General features: G+C 44.6%; 1 protein-coding gene across 1 annotated transcript in view; it reads right to left on the reverse strand.

Annotated features, from left to right (window-relative positions):
* Window positions 1-1,109: 1,109 nt before the first annotated feature.
* LOC308172815 (putative RNA-binding protein 46) overlaps window positions 1,110-22,934 on the reverse strand; it is a gene marked incomplete at both ends in the record, with an annotated part of 23,523 nt that continues 1,698 nt past the window's right edge. Inside the window, 9 exons of the mRNA XM_080547764.1 lie at window positions 1,110-1,120; window positions 4,131-4,328; window positions 4,619-4,735; window positions 16,806-16,926; window positions 18,799-19,631; window positions 20,389-20,518; window positions 21,044-21,200; window positions 21,262-21,291; window positions 21,595-21,763. Coding sequence (XP_080403890.1) covers window positions 1,110-1,120; window positions 4,131-4,328; window positions 4,619-4,735; window positions 16,806-16,926; window positions 18,799-19,631; window positions 20,389-20,518; window positions 21,044-21,200; window positions 21,262-21,291; window positions 21,595-21,763 — 1,766 coding nt within the window. The remainder of the gene's footprint in view (window positions 1,121-4,130; window positions 4,329-4,618; window positions 4,736-16,805; window positions 16,927-18,798; window positions 19,632-20,388; window positions 20,519-21,043; window positions 21,201-21,261; window positions 21,292-21,594; window positions 21,764-22,934) is intronic.

Consider the following 22,934-nt stretch of genomic DNA (forward strand, 5'->3'; position numbering starts at 1 on the left):
TGACACGGCCATTGCAGAATATTCCTCTTCTTTGCCTTAGCAACCTCCTGGGTTGCTTTCACAGTATATTTTGGGTCATTGTCCATCTGTACTGTGAAGCACCGTCCATCAAGTTTGCAGAATTTGGCTGAATGTGAGCAGACAGTATACCCATTAACACCTAAGAATTCATCCGGCTGCATCTGTTTTATGTCACATCATCAATAAACACTAGTGACCCAGTGCCATTGGAAGCCATGCATGCCCTCATACAGCCTCCACCATGTTTTACAGATGATGTGGTATGCGTCACAGATCATGAGCCGTTCCAAGCCTTCTCCATACTTTTTTCTTCCCATCATTCTGGTACAGGTTGATCTTAGTTTCATCTGTCCAAAGAATGCTGTTCCTGAACTGGGCTGGCTTTTTAAATATTTTTTGGCAAAGTCTAATCTGGCCTTTCTATTCTTGAGGCTTATGAATGGTTTGCATCTTGTAGTGAATCGTCTGTATTTGCTCTCATGAAGTCTTCTCTTTATGGTAGACTTGATAATGATATGCCTACCTCCTGGAGACTGTTCTTCACTTGGCTGGATGTTGCTTTTCTTTACCCTGCAAAGGATCCTACGATCATTCACCACTGTTGTCTTCGTGGACATCCAGGTCTTTTTGTGGTGCCGAGCTCACCAGTGTGTTCTTTTTTTCTTAGAATGTACCAAACTGATTTGGCCACTCCTAATGTTCCCACTATCTCTCTGATGGATTTTGTTTTGTTTTTGCAGCCTAAGGATGGCCTGTTTCACTTGCATTGAGAGATCCTTTGACCGCATGTTGTGCGCTCACAGCAACAGCTTCCAAATGCAAACGCCACACTTAGAATCAACTCAGACCTTTTACCGGCTTGATTGATAAAGAAATAGAATAGCCCACACACCTGTCCACTAAACAGCTTTTTAGTAATTTGTCCAATTACCTTTGGTCCCTTGAAAAAGAGGGGGCTACATATTGTCACGATCCAACCGTTCCTAGTTGTCATGGTAAACTCAGGGGGGTGTTGATTGGTTACCCAAGGTACATGGGGGAGTGGCTTGCCTGTTGGCGGGTTTCTCGAAAGGTATATTGACAGGTGCTCATTTGCTACCTGGGGGTTGAGGAGAGTTGAGAGTGGAGTTAAGTGAGAAGAGAAATACTGATTGAGACGCCTTACCTAGAAGAGAACCCCTTGGACCATTATTATCAAGACTATTGCCGTGTGGATTATTGGATTACCCCCGAGGTCGTGTTGTGTCGTGTCGTGTCCGGTTTGTTTGTTTTGTTATATGTCAATACTGAATGGGAAGGAACACCCCACTGAACGAACGTGCGGGCTGTTCCCCGCGGACCACGCCCTGATACATCGGAGCCAGGTAAGCCATTTCCCCTTTACATCTACCTGGGTGCTGTCAGCTAACCCTGAGCTAATCTACCTGTGTCCGGCCTCGGCCCTGTGTGGGAACGAGCCCATTGAGTATCAATGTATGCACATTGCTGTTGGGTCGTGACAATATTAAAGAGCTGAGAGTCTGCACTTTAAGTCTGCACACTTCTGCACACTTCCATATTCATGTCAACATGGTCAATAGATTGTCACACGGTAGACTTTAACTTAAAGCCATGTCCTGGTTGGGAGAGGTGGTGGCGCCGCCTGTCTGTCGTCCAAACGAGATCTTGTCATAAATGGTCTGAGGCTAATAAGTGAGAACAAAAAAGAAAACATTAAGTATTATTAAGTATTATGTACTCTGTGTGATGACAAAGCTTGAATCCCTTTCCTTTGCTTAATAAACTTAATACCATTTTGTCTTTGGGTGTAGTTTCTGTATCACCCATATGAGGGGGTGATGGAATGGGACACAAGGGCAGTATGTTCAGTATTCGGTTGTTAAGTCGTGACGTGTTTCCGGGTCCAAAGTTGGCTGAGGCACTCTCTTCGAAATGCCTCAGTAATAATAATAATAATAATAATAATAATAATAATAATAAAATAATAATTCATTATATTTATATAGCGCTTTTCCGAGGCTCAAAGACGCTGACAAATATGGGAAAAACCGGAAAGTGCTGTGTCCCTTGTTGTATGAATAGATCCGAGTCTAAAAAACGATTGAACTGTCATTCTACCGCTGTAGTACACTGGTACTCTGGTGCAGGGAATTTCTGATTTGGACCCGGAAATTGCTAAACGTCACATTTGACGTCAGACTTAACAACCGAATAGGTACTCTGTTCTTTAATTTCAGTCAGGACCATCTGCCTCATTCTCACCTTGTTCATTTGGTTTAGGTTTACCAAACTATCCACAGTCTCATAGATGGTGTTTGCATTATTCAGATGACGCAATCTCTCCTGGGAAAAATATGAATGCAGAATTATTACACGCATACTGACAATGGCTTTACAAACTATAGAAACACTGAAATTAATCAGTCAACACACTAACCCTAATAACAGGAGCATACAGGCTACACTTATCAGATCAACAATATTGGCTACCGGTATGTATACAGTATTGTAGTGCTTGGCTTTACTTACTCTATCGTCCAATCCTATGTCATCCACATCTTCATATATTCTGGCCTCAGCATTAGTCGGTTCTGGCAAGAAATATTCAATCAGATAAGATATTAGGTCCACAAACATACTCAGGCATAGAGATTGATAAGTGAAATGTTCCTCGGGCATGGTTTTATTTTCAAAACAGTTCATCGTCTCCGTCCAATATTGACAGGGCTCTCAAGTCTCACGCATTGGCCGTGAGACACACGCATTTCAACCCGTTCACATACTCACACGCCCAATGCGTGAGACTTGAGAGCCCTGTATTGATTCTCCCCCAGTGCAGCGTAGGTGGAAGCTGCCATCATTAACGTTAACAGAGATAGGCTACTTAGAGCTTGAAAGGCTTGGAGAAAATCCTTTATCTCTTAGGCTTGAAAAACCTATTTCAGATGGCCATGTTCTCTGCAACCCCTGCAACAAACTTTTGCAAACCTTTGATTTAGTTTGAAAGAAAACAAAGAAAGATTTAGCAATTTAAAAAAATAATCTCTTGCCCCAGCTCTTATTAAGTAGGCTTTTTTGTTCCCTTACTATTTTTTTTTGTAATCAGTATTTTATAGAATGTTTCAATTAACACATTTCTTGACTTATACAACTTTTGTATAAAATGGTAACAATATCACCGAATAAGTCTTGCTGTCATCAAACAGAAATAATACAGAGAAAATAACAAAATATAAAATAAAAATAAAAATAAAAATAAATAAAAAAGCACCCATAGATTACATTCATCACTCATCCAATTTGTCAACTTAACCGACTAGCAATATATCCCAAGTAGCCTCCCCATTTTGCTGTGTATTGTTCAGTTCTGTCCATAGTACTGAAGGACATTTGTTCGGTTTATTTTTATAAAAAAGTAAAACTGATGACTAATGTCTGACATCTAGATTGACTCCCTCATTCACATAGCTACCTGTACGGGGCTTCCTGGAGAAATGCACAATTGCAGCAATGGTGAGGGTCAGTACCACAGCGCCTCCCACTCCAGCCAAGATCAAATACAACATTAATCCTGTAATGTGGAAGACAGCAAACAAACAAACAGTCTTTAAGATATTCTCTATCATATGGGGCAGGTTACATGTACTTTTGACATGTGTGTGTTTGGGGGCGGGGTAAATATTTGTTATAGTCCTAGACAGTGGTGGACTCAGGCTGTTTGAGGGGCAGGGGGGGCGAAAAGAAAAAAAGGGCACCTACTGCACAACATGGGACCCCATCAGTGCACATGGTCAAGTTTAGACCATATGAGGGGCACCAATAGCCAGGGCACGTCCTCTCATTTTTGCCACTCAAAAGGGCACTTAAGAGAGACGTTTTTCAACCGTGGGGGCACCAGGAGGGGCGGTCGCCCCCCCTGCCCCCCCCCCCCCCCGAGTCCACCAGTGGTCCTAGAAGTAACATAATATGCGATGACATACTGAACAATAACATACGGAAATTGTCAAGAGCACCGTTGCGACAATCTTTACCTGAAATGGCAGGCTTTACTTTACTGCACTTTACTGAAGTAGAGGCGGAGTCACTGCTGACTGGGTTCAAGGCAGTACACATCACAGTGATGTCTCCATCTGCTGGCAGGGTTACATGCATTCTGGGGCCCTCGTGTGTATGCTTCCTTCCTTCCTTCGTCCAGTTGTAGGAGAGGTTGGTGTCTCCTGTGGCGTTACACATCAGCCACACCGTGCAGGACTCGTTCCCTGCATGCCAGCTAATGTCGCGCTGGATCTTCACGTTGGCTACAGGTTCTGACAAACAAGCACAGTCTCAATGAGTCTCCTTCCATAAATGATCAAGATGCTAATGTGAAAATATAATTAAAAATATGTTTGCAGCTTACCATGAACCCGCAGAGTGATGAATTGAGTTGCCAATTGGGTTTTATCTGTTTCAGACGTGACCATAAACTTCCCTGAGTCTTGCAGTGTAAGTTTCCTGACTATTAAACTGAAATTATTGGTGTTCATCTCTTGTCTCCCCTCAAACTGTGACCTAAAATAGGATACTGTTGTTTTTTCACATCTTGCAATAATCTTGCCTTGATACTTCCATTCCACTTCAACCAGATTGACATCTGTGTTCTGGATGGTCAAGGGCAACTCCACAGACTCCCCCACTCTCTTGTTGAATAATGTACGTGAAGAAGCGTCCACACCTGAAACACAAACAGCATATCGTTCTAATATCAATCTATCAATCAATGAAGTTGTACCTGTATAGCACCTTTATGCATACAGTACATTTGTGACTAAGTGCTTCACAGTACACCTGACCTGAACACCCAGACCTAGAGCATAGCAGAAGTAACAGGACAAGAAAACATGAGCATTCTCTACTGAATGCAGTCAAGGAGGATTTATTGTATTTATATTGTAAGTTAATATGATTGAATAATTTGGCTGTTGTACCGATTGTAAAATCTATTGATACAGGGTAGTTGACTACCTCAAAGTAAACATGGTTATTAACTTTGTTCCAAAGGACGGACACACAACCTATTGCAGTGGTGTAGTCTACGTGATACGCAGGACTATGCCGTATACCCACTAGGAAAGGCCAAGGATTTCCATATACCCACTTTAAAATGTGCGAGGATACGTAACAGCGTTTTGTGACAGAACTTTTACTTTCATTCATAAAATTCACCCCGTCTGTGTTACGAAGCACTTGACTTTTGGACCATGGGGACCATTGGGACCACCTTATAACATGTAATGTTAAATATATAACGTTAGACAGGGAGCGCAGATTTATTTTTTATGAACGATATGAGGCTGGGAGGGAAAAATCACAGTATACCCACTAGAAAAAACTAGACTACACCACTGACCTATTGTATAATCACCAAACCAGTCTCTGACTGAAACAGGATTAGAAACCAGACTCCAGGATGGAAGACATAGGCAAGCTAACTTGATGAGCTAAAGCCTAGTAGCCCTTAGCTCAGGGGGGAGGTAACACATGTCTTCAGCTCTCAGGACAGTTAAACCCATCACATGAGCAGCATTATACGTCAATGTCTTCACATGTGCAAAAGTTCTAGTCAAGTTCTAATGAATATGTGAGAGTGATCAAGTCAAACTTTCATCATGTGTGTTTGCAACTGAATTAGCTGAAAAGGTCTACCCCTCCCCCTCCCCCGCCCCGTGTCAGAACAGAATGATGAAGCAAGAAAAGAGAAGTGGATAGATTAAAACATTTTTTTTATCACACAGCTCACATCCATAATCAAAGGACTACATCTATAATGAACTGACTACATGGAAAGTCAAGCTCCATGCAGCTTGTTTTATTGTTGACTGTAAAGTGCACTTGACTGTATAATACTACATCTTTATTAACGTAGGTGAAGCCACACAATTGAATATGCGAGGGCCAAAAAATTGCTACTTTTGTTCTCCATATGAAATAACACGTAATGTACCCTAAGTGCAATTTTATTAGACAGTTAATCAAAATAAAGGAGTGCACATGTTTTATTTAGATGCTATAAAACAACAGCCTAGAATGTATGTTCTACTTTTGTTTTCTGTTCTGTTGTGAACAGAACATGGCCAAATGGCTTGAGGGAGCCTGAGGGAGAGCCATTTTAATTAGCTTCTCAGTACAGTATAATAATGATAATAACTTTATTTGTATAGTGCTTTTCCTGCAAACGTTGCAGCTCAAAGTGCTTTAATCATTATATAATCTTAATTTAATTATTTTGTAACTTAAATGCAATATTAAAAGGATGGGTTTTTAGTCTTGACTTGAACATATTTGCTGAGGTTGCATCCCTAATGTACACTGGCAGTGCATTCCACAATCTGGGTGCATAATATGAGAATGCAGCCTCACCAAATCTCTTCTTTTGTACATGTGGTACACAGAGAAAACCAGCGTCAGAAGACCTGAGAGCTCTATTGGGCTGATATGCTAGCAAAAGGTCTTTCTGGTATATTCTGGTGCTATGCCAGTGAGAGCTTTATAAACAAGCAGAAGGATCTTGAAATCTATTCTGAACAGGAAGCCAGGCAACTACGGATGATGATATCAAGTGGTTGATCACTGTTCACACTGTGGCTAAAGATAAGTCTTTCTATAAGAAAAAAAACATATTTTACCATTATCTTGTGATGTGCTTTGGATCAAGCAGTGTTCATTATTTTCTCAAATCATTCCAATTTGAGTCAACGTTGAATGCAGCACTGGACATTCTCACATCACCTAACTCCTATACTTTTGTAGTTAGGCTAGATGGGGTTGACAATGAAGTAGCTGGTTATGATTAAATTAAACGTCATGGGTATATTGAAACTTAACACTTGGTATATTTTGAACTGCTAGGCAGATTAGGAGTTCAGCAGGGGCTGTCTTTGGCTCACACGTTCTTCTACAGGGTATCCGCTGTGTCTTGAAAAGTATTAAAAGTTGATAAATACATTTTGGGAAAATCAAGACCCTTAATAAGTATTAAAAAGTCTTATCACGATTTTATGAGGTCTTGAATTTTGCAGGTATTTTTCTGAATTAGACTCTGTCCAAAGAGTTTGAGTCCTAAAAACTTTAAGTAAAAGTTTGTGAATGTATTAGTTTTTATTAAAAAACAAAGATGAACCGGAAATTCTGTTGTATGATAGTGGTCTAGTCTATTGCAAACTAAAACTGTTAAGTTAAAGGTGTCACTGATGTCAACAGTTACAGCTCGAAGTAGCGGTGAGGTCTGGAAGAATATTGACACGGTCTTTAAAAAGTCTTAGAAAGGTATTGAAATTAACCTCAAGATTCCTGTATATACCCTGTTCTAGCACTCTAGACGAGAGCGAATACGATAGTTAATGGAGGTAGACTCCAGTTCTTCCATAGGGGAGCTCTGCTCCTATTGGTTTCCCCCGCTACCTCGGTAGCCAATGACTGAGGATTTTAAATGTATCTGCCCCTTATGGGTGCTATATAATGGGGTGACATCTGTCACTTGTCCTCCCAAAAGTACATAATACAGCCGAGTTGAACAAGAGGAGGTGGGCCAGCAGCCTTATGGGGCTCCGCTCCACTCATAGGACTGGAGTCTACCTGCAGTAACTACCGTTCTATTTCGTGGAGCTCCGTTCCATAGGGGAGCTCTGCTCCTATTGGTTTAGACGAGGCCTAATGTACCCCCACTGAGACCCTCAGTCCTTAATCAGAACACAATAATCTTACCACCGATGTTGACTCATTCCAACACTGAAGTATCTAATATACATCTAATATACACCGGGTCTGTCCCTCTGATCTAGCCCCTAAGTGTAACACGAAGGGCCGTCATTATTGCAGAAAAACAACCTGGAGGAGAACGTCCTCCCCAGGCAAATTTTCGCATCTACAGCAACTTGAGAGGAATCCACCACAACCAGGGTATAACCCCAAGTGCCATCCCCGCTACATTAGTCACTAGCCATGCTGAGGACAGAGTGAGCGAAGGATGGGGATAGAGATATCCTTCAAGTAATATCGTACAAAAAGGTGATGGCGATGACCAAAACGCCGCCTCACAGATCTCCTCCACTCCCACTCCCCTGAGAATGGCCACTGAAGTTCCCATGCCTCTGGTGGAATGAGCCCGAATGCCAGCCGGCACGGGCTGCCCCTTAAACCCGCATGCAATGATGATCGCCTCGCAAAGCCAATGAGACAGCTGCTGTTGCTTCGAGAGTGGTGCCCCCGCTTTCTGTCCGCCATAGCAGACCAGAAGCTGAGGAGAAGACCCTCAGCCCTGTCGTGGCGTCACATACAGTGCCAGCATGCGTACCGGCGTGTAATAGTGTAAGCTCCTCTCCCTCTCTCCGCCGTGGGGAGGAGGAAAAAAGGCACCCAACTCACAACTCTGAGCCCTAAACCCGCAATTAACCACCTTAAGCCGGGTACACACATAAAGATTATCTGGCCGATTTTGGCCCGATTTTCCCCCTTCCGACCAAAGACAGAAAACGCCCGATTATCGGATGGCTCTAAAGATTATCCTATAAGATTATCTTGTGGTGTGAGGTGTGTTAAGAGTCAATCTCTCCCGACAATCTGCTCTGAAAATTGTCGGGGCCGACAATCGTAAATGTCAAATGTGTTCAATACTTCAATACAGACCAAAAATCCTTATGTGTGTACCCGGCTTTAGGACTAAAAGGAGGGTTAGGACGCAACACAGGTTTTGTCTGATCACTGGATATGATCCTCACCCATTTTATATTGGATCTACACGATTCACGTGGATGGTCGATTTTGTGATCAAAACCGTGAACCGTTTGCATGTCTGTATACACCTTCATCGATCGATCAATCAATCAATCAATCAATCAATCAAGCAATAAGGCAGAAAACATGTCATGTTTATCCACAATCTCACAATGCAGAGGTGTCACCCACGGTAATAAGCCAGATGATTACTGATGACTTGGCATTCTATTTTCAGCACACACACACACTCACTGCATGCAAAGAACAAGGAAGTTACACAACTTCAACTGTCTAACTTCACCACCATGCAAGCCGAGGTTTGACCCAGTAAAATAAAAATTCTAATTCAAATCCAAATCCTCACCGAAAAAACAATGGGCTGCTTACAATTCACACACAAACACATTCTGCAAAATACTAGCGCATGAAAAACAAGCAGGAACATACCATAGTGTAGTAGGGTAATAAGCAGGAGTATTCCCAATGTGGAGAAGCAGCACTGATGACCACCAGACATTTCTGTGAGGGTCAGGAAGGCTGTTTCCTCCTGTAGCCTACCCTCTTATCTGTCAATTGATGAAACTGCCAGAAATGCACAACCGCCTACAGAAATGCACAACTGCACATAAAGACAGAGAGAGAGGCAGAGATGTGAGAGAAGGTTTCTTGTGTTGAAGAGTTGAGGGTCTGTCTGATGTGTGTTAATCTATGAAACAGGAAGTTCAGCGCTTTTGGAAGTCAGCCCGCTGAAAAAAATATACCCCTTCGGCTTTAAGACGGCAATGATGCAGTGTGGGTGGGTGGGTGTGTTTGCTTTTGAGTTTGTGTCGTGTAGCTACTTTGTGGTTACTAATATTCATGATGTTTCACATCTTTATAAGAAGACCCCCCACTGAGAAAAGTGTGTTTGTTGGTGTCGTATATTTCCACACACATGCATAGATAGTATGATAGGGGGTCATGCTATTCTGTAGCCTTCATGTTTGCACCAGCGGACACCCGGAAGGGTGACATCACAGTGACATCACAGGGGACGGCCCTCATGGCCATCTGGATAAGGTGATAGGCTATGACCTGTGACTGTATTTGCATATTGTTGATGGATAGGGTTGAGACCCAAGGGGGGGCCTCTTTACCAGCGGATCCCAGGAGAGGAGGACAGAGACAAGGCTCCAGTGTTGGTATACGTATACCCTGTTTTTGTAACTCTGATTAAATCGTCTTAAAACTCAATAACTGTTCTTTGATTCATAACTAACAAGAGAAATAAGCAACATTGGGAATGAGGGACAACGACTAGTCTCCTAAGTCAGACATGTTGCCTCCCACGAATTACTAATGCTCCCGGCTAGCCGTCTGCTCTACAATTGGCTTCCATGTACTATATGACGGAAGGGACATAGGTGAACACGCAGTGAATCGCAGGCTATCGTTATTCCTCTGACTCCTCCATACAGTGCGAGTCTATGATTTGTTCTTGCAATTGAGTTGACCCTCCCTTTTGCCCATGTAGTTTTAGTTTAGTTTTAGACTATGTAGGCCAGGTTTTGTATTGTATTTGTTTGTGGTGGATGTTGTTGTTGTTGTATGCCTGTGAACAGGGCCATATTCCACTAACGGTGGCTTAATATAGCGGCGCTAGAATTAAATGCGGCGCTCAGGGACCTCGAGATTGGTATTCAAGCCTCAGGTGATTCCTCGAATGAGGATCAGCCTTGTGTCATCAGTGTTCACAGAAGACAGGCTTACAAATCTTCGATATGGGCGCGTGCACGCAGACATAAAAAGCCCTGAAGTGTCGATCTGTCGAAATGAAGATACTCCACTCTGCAGGGGTACTACATTTGCGCAGCATTCCGAATTATTGATTTTTATGAAGACGGAGAAATAAGATGTAAAATAGTGCAATACTGCCGCAATTAACAAGGCGAGGGAAATGGTTTGGCAAGAAATTGCTGACCGATTAAATGCGTAGGTCATACTAGCCCCAGTTATTGTTATATGTTCATATTTTAATAAATGAATATTACTACTGTGGTGATATCAGCAGCAGGCTACAATCTGTCATATCGCCACAATGGCCTAGTGGTACCGACCGCTGCCACAGGATTTATTCGTCTTTTTCAGACGTGGTTCGAATCCCGCTTGAGACGCACTTTTTACTGCATTTCGTTGTCTGAATCTAATCTAAAATCTCATTTTAAAAAGTATGTAGGCTATAAAATTATGGTGCAGGCTAATTTACAAGAACTGACACGATTACAATGGTGTTTGAAACCTTTGCATGAAATCTTCGGTTAAATGTAAAAAAAAAAAAATGAATGACTTAGTCAAGTCTTGAACTCGCAACCTTTGGAACTCGAGTCCGCAGCCTTAACCACTACGCCAGCGAGACCGCTGTCATGACGGCAATGCAAGTTGAGACAATTACTTCTTTTTTTTTTTTACACTCTTTTCTTTATCTATCTATCACACTTTCAAAATATCAAGTTATCTATCACACAATCAAACTATCTATCGATCGATCACACTTTCAAAATATCAAATTATCTATCTATCACACAGTCAAACTATCTAATCAAACTATCTAATCTATCTATCTCGTGTGAAGTGGGAACTAATATTTCCTAAAAGACACATGAGGAACTTTCGTTCAGGGTTTAGTTTCCGCCTGTGAGCCTTTTTTGACGCACGGATGACTATAGCCTGTGTTTTAGCCTGGTCGGGACCAGGCTAATTATATCTGACTCAGAAGGAGCTCAACCAAGCAGCGAATTATTTGAGCCACATTGATGGCACCGAAAGCGAGCTAACATTTTCGAGGCTTAGAACTTTATCGAGGCTTAGAACTTTATCGAGCTTTGTGGAATATGGCCCAGGTCACACTTGGGAATGAGCCCTTGGGGCTCAATGTGTTTTTACCTGTATAAATAAAGTTTTTTTTTATTTATAATTCTGAGCCACATCTACCCAAACTTGTGATTTGTCTTTGTGAAGAGGTATCTGTCTGTAGAACAACACAGGAAGATTTTTTTTAAAAACACCTCAACACAAATTCCAGATATACCACATTAGCTAGTACGGATGTGGCTATATGAGATGGAGACTAAAGTCTCCCCCCAGATGTATGTTTAACCTTTGAGGGAGGAAGTGGGTCCTAGCATTCTACAACAGCCCCCTGTATGTTCCGGGTAATGCTGATCACTTCCTGTGACTGCTGGCCTCATTGTCTAGCTTCTGCGGTTATTCATTAACAGAGACAATAACTTGCTCACTGTCACAACCACAATTAAAGACAAAGACCTGCTAGCTGTCACAAATACAAAGAAAGCCCCTAATCCATACTAATATCCCACCCAGGTGTATGGCCTTTGATTTCTGAATTGTTTAAAACAGGTTTTAATAGACACAGGGTATATACAGGAATCTTGAGGTTAATTACAATACCTTTAAAGACCATGTCAATATTTTTCCAGACCTCACCGCCACTTCGAGTTGTAACCGTTTACATCAGTGACACCTTTAACTTAACAGTTTTAGTTTGCAGTAGACTAGACCACTATCATACAACAGAATTTCCGGTTGTATCTTTGTTTTTTAATAAAAACTAATAAATTCACAAACTTTTACTAAGTTTTTAGGACTCAAACTCTTTGGACAGAGTCTAATTCAGAAAAATACCTACAAAATTCAAGACCTCATAAAATCGTGATAAGACTTTTTAATGCTTATTAAGGGTCTTGATTTTCCCAACATTTATTTATCAACTTTTAATACTTTTCAAGACACCGTGGATACCCTGAGACAAGAACCTAACACCCCTCCCATACAGGCCTACCCAACACACACTATTACTCATATTAAAAACAGCTATGGCTTTTGTCTGTCTTTTCATTGATTGATTGATTGAGAATGTTTATTTTGGTCCCTTTTTTTTTTTTTTACTTATACAATTCATAATACAGATATTTAAAATGTACACAGTCACAAAGCGTAACACCAGGACCAAAAAGGTGTAGGCTGAAGCCATGGCTTATTGCGCCTACCCTTTTTACATGTATGGTTTTTCCCCATGAGTACATAATCAAAACATTGAAACTTTTATAAACAACATTTCAAACAAAAAACTATATTAATGCGCCTACCCTTTTTACATTTTACGGTTTAGAACGACTCTAATGTTGACCTACAGTATAGCCTACTGACTGATATTCTTGCTAGTTATTGAAATGAATAAGATTATTATTATATATTATAAGTGTAGCAAGGGAGGCAGTCAGACAACAGCTTCTCGTGTTTCGGGGGTCAAATCTGACCGAGTGACTTCGTTTGTAATCATAAATATTGTGTTTTTCATCCAATTGCCTCAAGACCTTATGTTATCCTCCACACTAGGCCTCTGAACACAATTGATGATCACCACTTGCATTGAATTTTGAGTGATTTATTCAACAGTGATCACACCATAGGAAATGAATGGCCAATCTCAATTGTGTAATTAGTCAAATTAAAACAGTAAAACAGTTCATCCCCTTGTTTTAACACAGTAGAAACAGAGGTGGAGGAGGCTCCAAAACAAGAAATAACAAGTGTTATAACAGTTACAACAGTGTTCAGTTCATACAGCTGCAGTACAGGTACACACTATGACAGTTCATAAATGACAAAATGTAAATACAACTGGAGACAGGTGTCAGCGTGGGAGATAATTAACGGTTATAATTTTTAAATCATTACTTAATCATCCTGTCTCCCTCCGGTGTGTGAGGCTGTGTGGCTGAGATTATTCTGCCCAGAAGAACAAACAGTAAACCATCTCCCTGAACACAACATATTAAAAGGCTAAAATGGCCTCCAAATGACCCAAGCAAAGTCAAAAGAACTGACTAGGCACATGAGGGAACAAGTCCACCCCCCCTCCTGAGATGTAGTAGGTGTAATGAGCGGTGGTTCAGAGGACACCAACCTCCTACCCCCTCTCCCACCCCCCCTCTCTCCTGAGATGGTGTAATGGGTAGTGGACCAGAGGTAATCAACTAACAGGAACATTGTCTAAATTAAATCAACTAGGTACAAAAAACTGAAGGCGGTATCTCTCTTCTTTTCTTCCGCCCCTCCCTACTTCCCCTCCCCTCCTCTTCTCTCTCAGGCGGTGGTGATGGGACAGGCCAGACTGAATCTGAGGGTACGATCAATTATTAATGCTTTCACAGTATTATGAACGAGTTAATAGTGTTATCAATAAATGTGTAGTGTTATCAACACGTTCAGCGCAATCAATAAATGTAGTGTTATCAAAACGTTCACAGTGTTATCAATAAGTTTAGTGTTATCAATAGTGTTATGAACAAGTTAATAGTGTTATCAATAATTAAACAGTGCTATCAATAAGTTCACAGTGAAATATTCATGTTCATCAAATGCCTTTCCTCAGCTCTGTGAGGCCTCTTTCACACCGGCAGTTCCGAACGCCGGTTCGCGTTCGCGTGCCGAAACCTCCGAACGTTGGCGCTGTCTGGCGAACGAGCCCGCGTTCATACCCGTTCATACCAGTGTATCGTTCGCCAGACAGCGCCAACGTTCTGAGGTTTCGGCACGCGAACGCGAACCGGCGTTCGGAACTGCCGGTGTGTAAGCCCTATCAGAGGATCTGGAATATTCCATACTTCAGATTTTCTTCTTTTCCAACAATGTGGAAGAGAGTGAGATCAGCAGCCCTACTCCCCACTGGGCATGAATAACCATCTGTCTTATTAAGCTGAATATGTGTGTGTGTGTGTGTGTGTGTGTGTGTGTGTGTTTAAAGAACTGAAGCTCAGCATGAAGTATCATGTTCTTGTATTAAGTCCTGGTGCTGAGGTTGCTCTAGTGGGACCAATCAGAGGAACTCTGTCTGGGTGAATAAAACCCATCTGATCTTGTGTGTGTGTGTGTGTCTAATCTGATTTTTTTGTATCTTAACTTTTTTGCACATGTTGACATGAATAAACGAGAGTCTGGTTTTGATGATGCAATCGAGCGCCACGCTGTTCAAACATCCTGGGTAGAACCCTGCTTGTGTGTGTGTGTGTGTGTGTGTGTGCGTGTGTGTGTGTGTGTGTGTGTGTGTGTGTGTGTACCTGTGGTGCGGGGTCAGAAGAACCCTGACTGGCTGGGGATGAAGAGCCTCTGGGGTGTCTGTGCGGTCAGGGGGAGAGGGGGGGAGAGGGGGGAGAGGGGGGAGAGAGGGTAGGCGGGGTAGGTGTAGGCTCGACAGCCGTACGCTAGAAGGCCGGTGCTGGTCGGAGGGGGAGACAAGCTCCCAGGAGACCCCTCGTTCAGGAAGGAATAATCTGGAACGGAGAGAGAGAGAGAGAAGAGGAGGAGAGAGAAGAGGAGAGGAGGAGAGAGAAGAGGAGAGGAGAGAGAGAGAAGAGGAGAGGAGGAGAGAGAAGGGGATAGAGAAGAGGAAAGGAGAGAGAGAAGAGGAGGAAATAGAGAGAGAGAAGAGGAGAGGAGGAGAGAAAAGAGGAAAGAGAGAGGAGAGGAGAGGAGGAGAGAGAAGGGGAGAGAAGAGGAAAGGAGATAGAGAGAGAGAAGAGGAGAGGAGGAGAGAAAAGAGGAGAGAGAGAGAGAGAAGAGGAGAGGAGAGAGAGAGGAGGAGAGAAAATAGGAGAGAGAGAGAAGAGGAGAGGAGAGGAGAGAGGAGAGGAGAGAGAGGGAAGAGGAGGAGAGAGAGAGAAGAGGGGGGGGAGAGATGGGGAGAGAGAGAGAAGAGGAGGGGAGAGAAGAGGAGAGGAGAGGAGAGAAAGAGAGAAGAGGAGGAGAGAGAGAAAAGAGGAGAGAGAGAGAGAAGAGGAAGAGAGAGAAGAGGGGGGAGAGAAGAGGAGGGGAGAGAGAGAGAGAGAAGAGGGGAGAGAGAGAAGAGGGGGAGAGGAGAGGAAAGGTCAATAAACAGGTAGTTGAGCGGAGTGTTTGATCTGAGTGTGTCTGATCGTGTTGACACAGTGTGTTGGCTCAGTGTCTCTCACTCAACCAGGTTGTGTGTGTGTGTGTGTGTGACAGTGTGTGTGTGTGTGTGTGTGTGTGTGTGTGTGTGCGTGCGTGTGTTAGTGGTGTACAGAGACATCATTATCTGTATCCGTATCTGTTCAACCTACAAAGTTATCTGTATCTGTATCTGTATTCGGATAGAAGACCAGAAGTGGGCGTGGTTTATACCGGAAGTCAGATTCAATCAGGCAAATGTTGTAGCTTCTAATCTAATATTAATTGGCAATGCAATGTTTGTGCCTTCAATCAATATTGGTTCAATTCATATTGGTTTATAATTAACATCATCACCACATCATCATACTGTATGTTTTATCTCTCTCTCTTTTTATTTTTTTTAACTAAACTAAGCTTTGAATCCCACCACCACCCCTTTAACTGGGGGACGTTGAACAACCAGAAACTGAAAAAATAATAATTTGAAACTGAAAGATTCTGTTTTGCATTGAAAATAGAAATGATTTACATTAAAGATATATAGAAAAATATCCTTCAGTGGAAGGGAATCATCTTAAATTCCAATGATGCTGCATTCGCGTTTCTTGAAGTGTTAACATTACTGCAGTTCGCAAGGGAAATGTGAATTACTACTTCCAATGCGAGAGTTTCGCATCGAGGCAGCGCTGACTTGGTGGGGACGGCTACTGAATAGTGATCACTTTTCCAAAATGTGTAGTAAATGAAACGACTAGTTAGTGGAATCAAAGTCCTATGTTGCAAACAGAATGGGCATTTTTATCTTGTGACCATTCACAATGATATGAATGGATTTGAAGAAAAATAATGGCTGACGAACAGACATGTCAATGGCTTTTTTCAGAATAATAACAAGCAACTTCGGGTAGAATCTGTATGTGTTTCCATCGCATTATATGTGCTTTCCTGAATAACTTATTTGTATTCGGGTACATTTCTAGTGTGTGTGTGTGTGTGTGTGTGTGTGTGTGTGTGTGTGTGTGTGTGTGTGTGTGTGTGTGTGTGTACGTGTGTGTGTGTACCCAGGTTCTGGAAGGTACCCAGGTTCCGTAAGGCGTTCTGAGCGGCCAGCTCCTTGGCATCGTCCTGGACGCTGCACACCTTGTCAGGCATGAAGCTGCTCCTCACTGGAGAGATCACCACCTAGTGGACAACACAGGCATCAACACACGGTGACCATCTCTCTCAGAGACACAGAGTCAGACAGACAGACAGACAGAGACAGACAGACAGACACAGACAGAGACAGACACAGACATAGACAGAGACAGACAGAGACAGATAGACACAGATAGACACAGACAGACAGACAAAGACAGACACAGAGACAGACAGAGACAGACAGACATAGAGACAGACAGACAGACTGTCATGAATGTCTCCTGAATAATTAAATTAGGCTAACATAACAATAATGCACAACAGAAAAAGGCATGCCGCTATATCTATGTTTATAAAGCTCTCACTGGCACAGCACCAGAATATCTGAAAGACCTTCTGCTAGCATATCAGCCCAATAGAGCTCTCAGGTCTTCTGACGGTGGCTTTCTCTGTGTACCACATGTACAAAAGAAGAGATTTGGTGAGGCTGCATTCTCATTTTATGCACCCAGATTGTGGAATGCACTGCCAGTGTACAATAGGGATGCCAACCTCAGCAAATATTTTCAAGTCAAGACTAAAAACCCATCTTTTTTTAATATTGCTTTTAAATGACTAAATAATTAAATTATGATTATATAATGATTAAATCATTTTGAGCTGCAACGTTTGCAGGAAAATTGCTATACAAATAAAAGTTATTATTATTATTATTACTAAAACCCTGCGCACGCATTAGAGCGGCGCACGCATGTATAGCTGTTCAGTCCAATTACAATGTTTACCAATAGTCTAGTTATAGCCTACCCGAAATAAAAACGGCCAAATACCGGTACACAAAAAATGTATAAAGGATTTGTTCGTTTGTTCTCTACTGTACTAATAGGCATCTTTAGCCACCGTGTCAATTAGAGCAGCAGCCTCGTTTTTTAGCTGCAGGTTCTGCCACACTTGTCGAGGCTGTCTTCCATAGGGAGAGGAGACCAGGTTTCCTTTACCAGTCAGTTAACTCTGCAAAAGTATGGCCCACACATCTTTTGCCCAGCGGCAATGCCTCAAACACACCCAAGTAAATCTCAACCTCAGACTCTTGGAAAACAGGGACCAATGAAATGTGTTAACTCACATCAAAACCTGAGGATCACTGCCCGCCAGCGTTAGATCCCATCGCTTATGGCGTATTCCTACACTAGCAATGTAGCCTTCAATGGCTAGGCTAGGCTAAAAACAAGTAGCCTAGTAGCCCAACTGTAAACACAAGTTGAATGACATCACTCCGCTCCACTGCAACCCCCCCCGCCCCCCCCCCCCCCCCCTCCAAATATATTCTCATCGGATCTACACGATTCAGGTAGGTCACCTATTTTGGATTCAAAACGGCGAATTTCGCCGAAAGGTGAGCGATTATCATGCCTGACAGACACAGAGACAGAGACAAACAGAGACAGAAAGACAGACAGACAGACACAAAGACAGACAGACAGACAGACACAGACACACATTCAGCCAGCCAGCCAGAGAGCCAGCCAGACAGACAGACAGACAGACAGAGGCAACCAACCAGAGAGCCAGACACAGAGACACACATTCAGCCAGCCAGCCAGCCAGAAAGCCAGCGAGCCAGCCTGACAGACAGAGAGCCAGCCAGACAGACAGACAGAGAGCCAGCCAGCCAGACAGACAGAGAGCCAGACAGCCAGACAGACAGACAGAGAGCCAGCCAGCCAGCCAGCCAGCCAGAGAGACAGAGAGCCAGCCAGCCAGACAGACAGACAGAGAGCCAGCCAGCCAGCCAGCCAGCCAGACAGAGAGCCAGCCAGCCAGCCAGCCAGACAGACAGACAGACAGAGAGCCAGCCAGCCAGACAGACAGAGAGACAGCCAGCCAGAGAGGCAGCCAGCCAGCCAGACAGACCTTGTATATGAGCAGCAGCTCGCCGTCCCGCCCGGGGGTGGAGTAGAGGTGGTACTCAGGCAGATCCCAGCTGTTCTTGTGGCAGAAGAAGTCCAGCAGGGAGACGGCAGAGCAGAACTGGCCTGGCTTCAGAGAGTGGAGGCTGGTGGGAGTCAGGCTGGCCCTGGGGAAGATGGGATACACACATCTCTCCAGGTCCACCCCTCCTCCTCCCTCTCTTCCTCCTCCTCCTCCGATGAAAGGACTGCCCTGGCGGTGAGGCATGCTGAAAGGCCGAAGTGGGGTCCCCCCCTCCATCCCCCCTCCTCCTCCTCCTCCTCCTCCCATCCCTCCATCCTCTCGATAGAGGAAGCCCACTCCTCGTCCTCCTCCTCCTCGTACTCCTCCTACTCCGTTCCCCACATCGCCGTACGGCCCCACGACTCCTCCTCCGACTCCTCCACCCCTTGCGACCCCCATGTAGCCGCGGTTACCGAAGAAGCGCCGGGTGCCACCGGCGCCATCTCTGCAGACGGGCTTGGCCTTGACGGGCTTGGCCAGGGTGACCTCCACCACGGCTCCGTCGATGAGCGCCCCGTTCATGTGGTGCAGCGCGGCCAGGGCGTCCTCGCGGCTGTGGTAGTGGACGAAGGCGTAGTCCGTCAGCTTCTTGACGCGCTCCACGGCGCCCGGCTTGAAGCGGGAGAACGCCAGGCGCAGGGCGTCCTCCGACGTGGCCACCATCAGGTTGCGGACGTAGAGGACACGCACGCGCAGCATGGTCTCCTCGTCCACGTCCTTCTCCGGCTCCGCCCAGTCCACCTGGATGGTGTGGCCCCACAGCTGGAAGGTGCCTGGAGGGTGGGGACACACACACAGGGAAACACACACATGAACACATGAACATGAACACATGAACACATGAACACAGGGAAACACACACATGAACACACACACATGAACACAGGGAAACACACACATGAACACAGGGAAATACGCACAGGGAAACCACACAAAGGGAAATACACACACAGGGAAACACACACACACACAGGGAAATACACACAGGAAAATACAGACACACTCGCGCGCACACACGCACACACACAGGGAAATACGCACACACGCACACACAGGGATGGACACACAGGCACGCATGCACGCACGCACGCACACACACACACAGATAAATACACACAAACACAGACAAACAGACAGACAGACACAGACGGACGGACAGACACACACACACACACACACACATGCTCACACACACACACACACACACACACACAGGCATACACACATAAAGGTTTTAGGGAGGACAGTATTACAGGCATCTTGCCACAGTGATGCTTCATATGTGTAGCTGTAGTACCCCCTAAAGGAGAACTGAGGAAGTGTTGCTATCTACTCAGGTGTCACTGACAGAGGTGTGTGTGTGTGTGTGTGTGTGTGTGTGTGTGTGTGTGTGTGTGTGTGTGTGTGTGTGTGTGTGTGTGAATGAGTGTGTGTGTGTGTGTGTGAGTGAATGAGTGTATTTGTGTGTGTGTATGTATGTATGTGTGTGTGTGTGTGTGTGTGTGTGTGTGTGTGTGTGTGTGAGTGTACCTGGTATGAGTTTCCTCCGGGCCATGGCGGCTGCCTTGTGGGAGTTGTACTCTACGAAGGCGAAGCCGCGGTTCATAGACTTGTCTGAAGCGTTGGGGCACACGATCACATCTACTACCCCATCTGTTACCTGGAGAGAACACACACACACACACACACACGCGCACGCACATACACACACACACACACACACGCCGACACACACACACACACACACGCACACACACCGTCACTGACATCAACCTAAAGGTGTCTGATTCAGACTAGAATGGGGTGCAGCAGGAAGACTGGGTGGAGAGGCTCTGTACTAGATGGAACTGGACTACAGAATGAACCCATCCTGCACCAGGGCTGCAGATTGTGACCATGTGACGTAGTACCAGGTGGTCGCACCAGGGGGGTATTCCATCAACATCACTGAAGGAAATTCTGAGCTTATTTTAGTAATAAATGTAAATAATAAAATCCAAAAATCGAGCGACATTGATGGAATACCCCTCAGGTGAAACACTATCTGAGAGTGCTCATTGGCCTATAATGACCTAGAACATGTTTGATATTTATTCATTCAGAGTGTGTGTGTGTGTGTGTGTGTGTGTGTGTGTATGTGTGTGTGTGTGTGTGTGTGTGTGTGTGCGTGTGTGTGTGTTTGTACCTTCTTCATCTCCTCCAGTATGTCCTCCTTCCTCTTCTCTTTGGGGATGGAGCCGATGAAGAGCCTGCAGTTGTCCTGACTCACACACACGCCGATGAACTTCCCTGGTCTAATCTGATGGTCGTCCAGCAGGTGGATGGCTCTCTGGGCTGCCTCTCTGGGGTGGGGAGGACGACAACGATGTGTGTGAGTGTGTGTGTGTGTGTGTGTGTGTGTACCTGGTGGTGTACATGATGAAGGCGTAGCCCCTGTTCTCTCCTCTGAACTCCACCATCAGTCTTAACTGTGTGTGTGTGTGTGTGTGTGTGTGTGTGTGTGTGTGTGTGTGTGTGCACCTGGTGGTGTACATGATGAAGGCGTAGCCCCTGTTCTCTCCTCTGAACTCCACCATCAGTCTTAACTGTGTGTGTGTGTGTGTGTGTGTGTGTGTGTGCACCTGGTGGTGTACATGATGAAGGCGTAGCCCCTGTTCTCTCCTCTGAACTCCACCATCAGTCTTAACTGTGTGTGTGTGTGTGTGTGTGTGTGTGTGTGTGTACCTGGTGGTGTACATGACGAAGGCGTAGCCCCTGTTCTCTCCGCTGAACTCCATCATCAGTCTGAACTCGTAGATTTGTCCGAATCTCGCAAACACTGGCACCAGCTCATCCTCAAACATGTCCCTGGGGATCTTACCCACAAACACCTCACACCCCCGTGGAGGAGGGGGGCCCTCCCAACCTGGGGAGGTGGGGGGGGCAGGGAGGAGGAGGGAGGAGAGAGGATGCGGGAGGGAGGAGGGGGGAGGAGAGAGGAGGGGGGAGGAGAGGAGAGGAGAGAGAATGACAAGGGATGAAGGGGGGAGTGTGAGAGAGCAGGGAGGAGAGAGAGAGAGAGAGAGAGAAGGGGGGATGAGGGCGACAGGGGGGAGGGAGGAAAGATGAAAGAGGGAGAGAATGAGATTAGGGTGTGAGGGTGAAAGAGAGGAGGGAGGAGAGAGAATGACAGAGAAAGGAGGAAGTGTGAGAGAGAGGATGAGAGAAAGAGAGAATGAGATGAGGGTGTGAGGGTGAGACAGAGGAGGGAAGGAGGGGCGAGGAAGCAGAGTAAATAAAAAGGGGGAAGGGGGAGGAGGGAGAAACAGGTGGGTGGAAGAGAAAGCGAGTGAGACAAGAAGAGACATCATGTTACAGAAGTGTGTGTCGGCCTAGGTGAATTTCACATAGTAATAACACTGTTATAACACATTTGATTAGATGTTCTTATTCAGCTATAATGGGAAGACTGATAAACACTGTATCGTGTTAGAGATGGTCAAGGTGTCAAAAAAAAGGGGTTACTGTCACTTCAGGTTAAAGGTCACAGGAAGATAGGCCATCTTGAAATGAACATGTGGGGACAGTGAAGGGGTCTGATTACTTTGCGAAGGCAGCGTATGTCTCAGCTACAATACAGACGTGTACGTTAGGTGAAGGGGTTACAGGTATAGAACAGGTATACTGTATGTGTTGCTGTTAAAGTGGTGTTCTCAATGTTAGCTGTTTGCTTAGCCAGGCTACTTTCAGTGTTGTTAAAGGATTTAGTATTTACCAAGCTCCACATATTAACATATTAATTAAATTCAACATATTAACGTTATCCCATCCTGCCCCCTTCAGTGCCTCTAGGTTGTTGTTTTTTTGCATTTTAGTTTTTTCATACTGCTGTTATTTTTCACATAACCATAATGGGCATCCCAGTGGGTTTTGGAGGGGGAGGGGGAGGGGGAGGGGGGAGGGGGGGAGCTACCAGTAGATGACTGTCACCACCATGACAGCTTAGTGAAGAATTTGAAACACACCCAACACAACAAGCACGCGCACGCACACACACACTCTCACTCTCACTCTCTCTCTCACACACACACACACAC

Source organism: Nansenia antarctica, assembly GCF_963989245.1.
Source record: "Nansenia antarctica genome assembly, chromosome: 17".
NCBI classification, from domain to species: Eukaryota; Metazoa; Chordata; class Actinopteri; order Argentiniformes; family Microstomatidae; genus Nansenia; species Nansenia antarctica.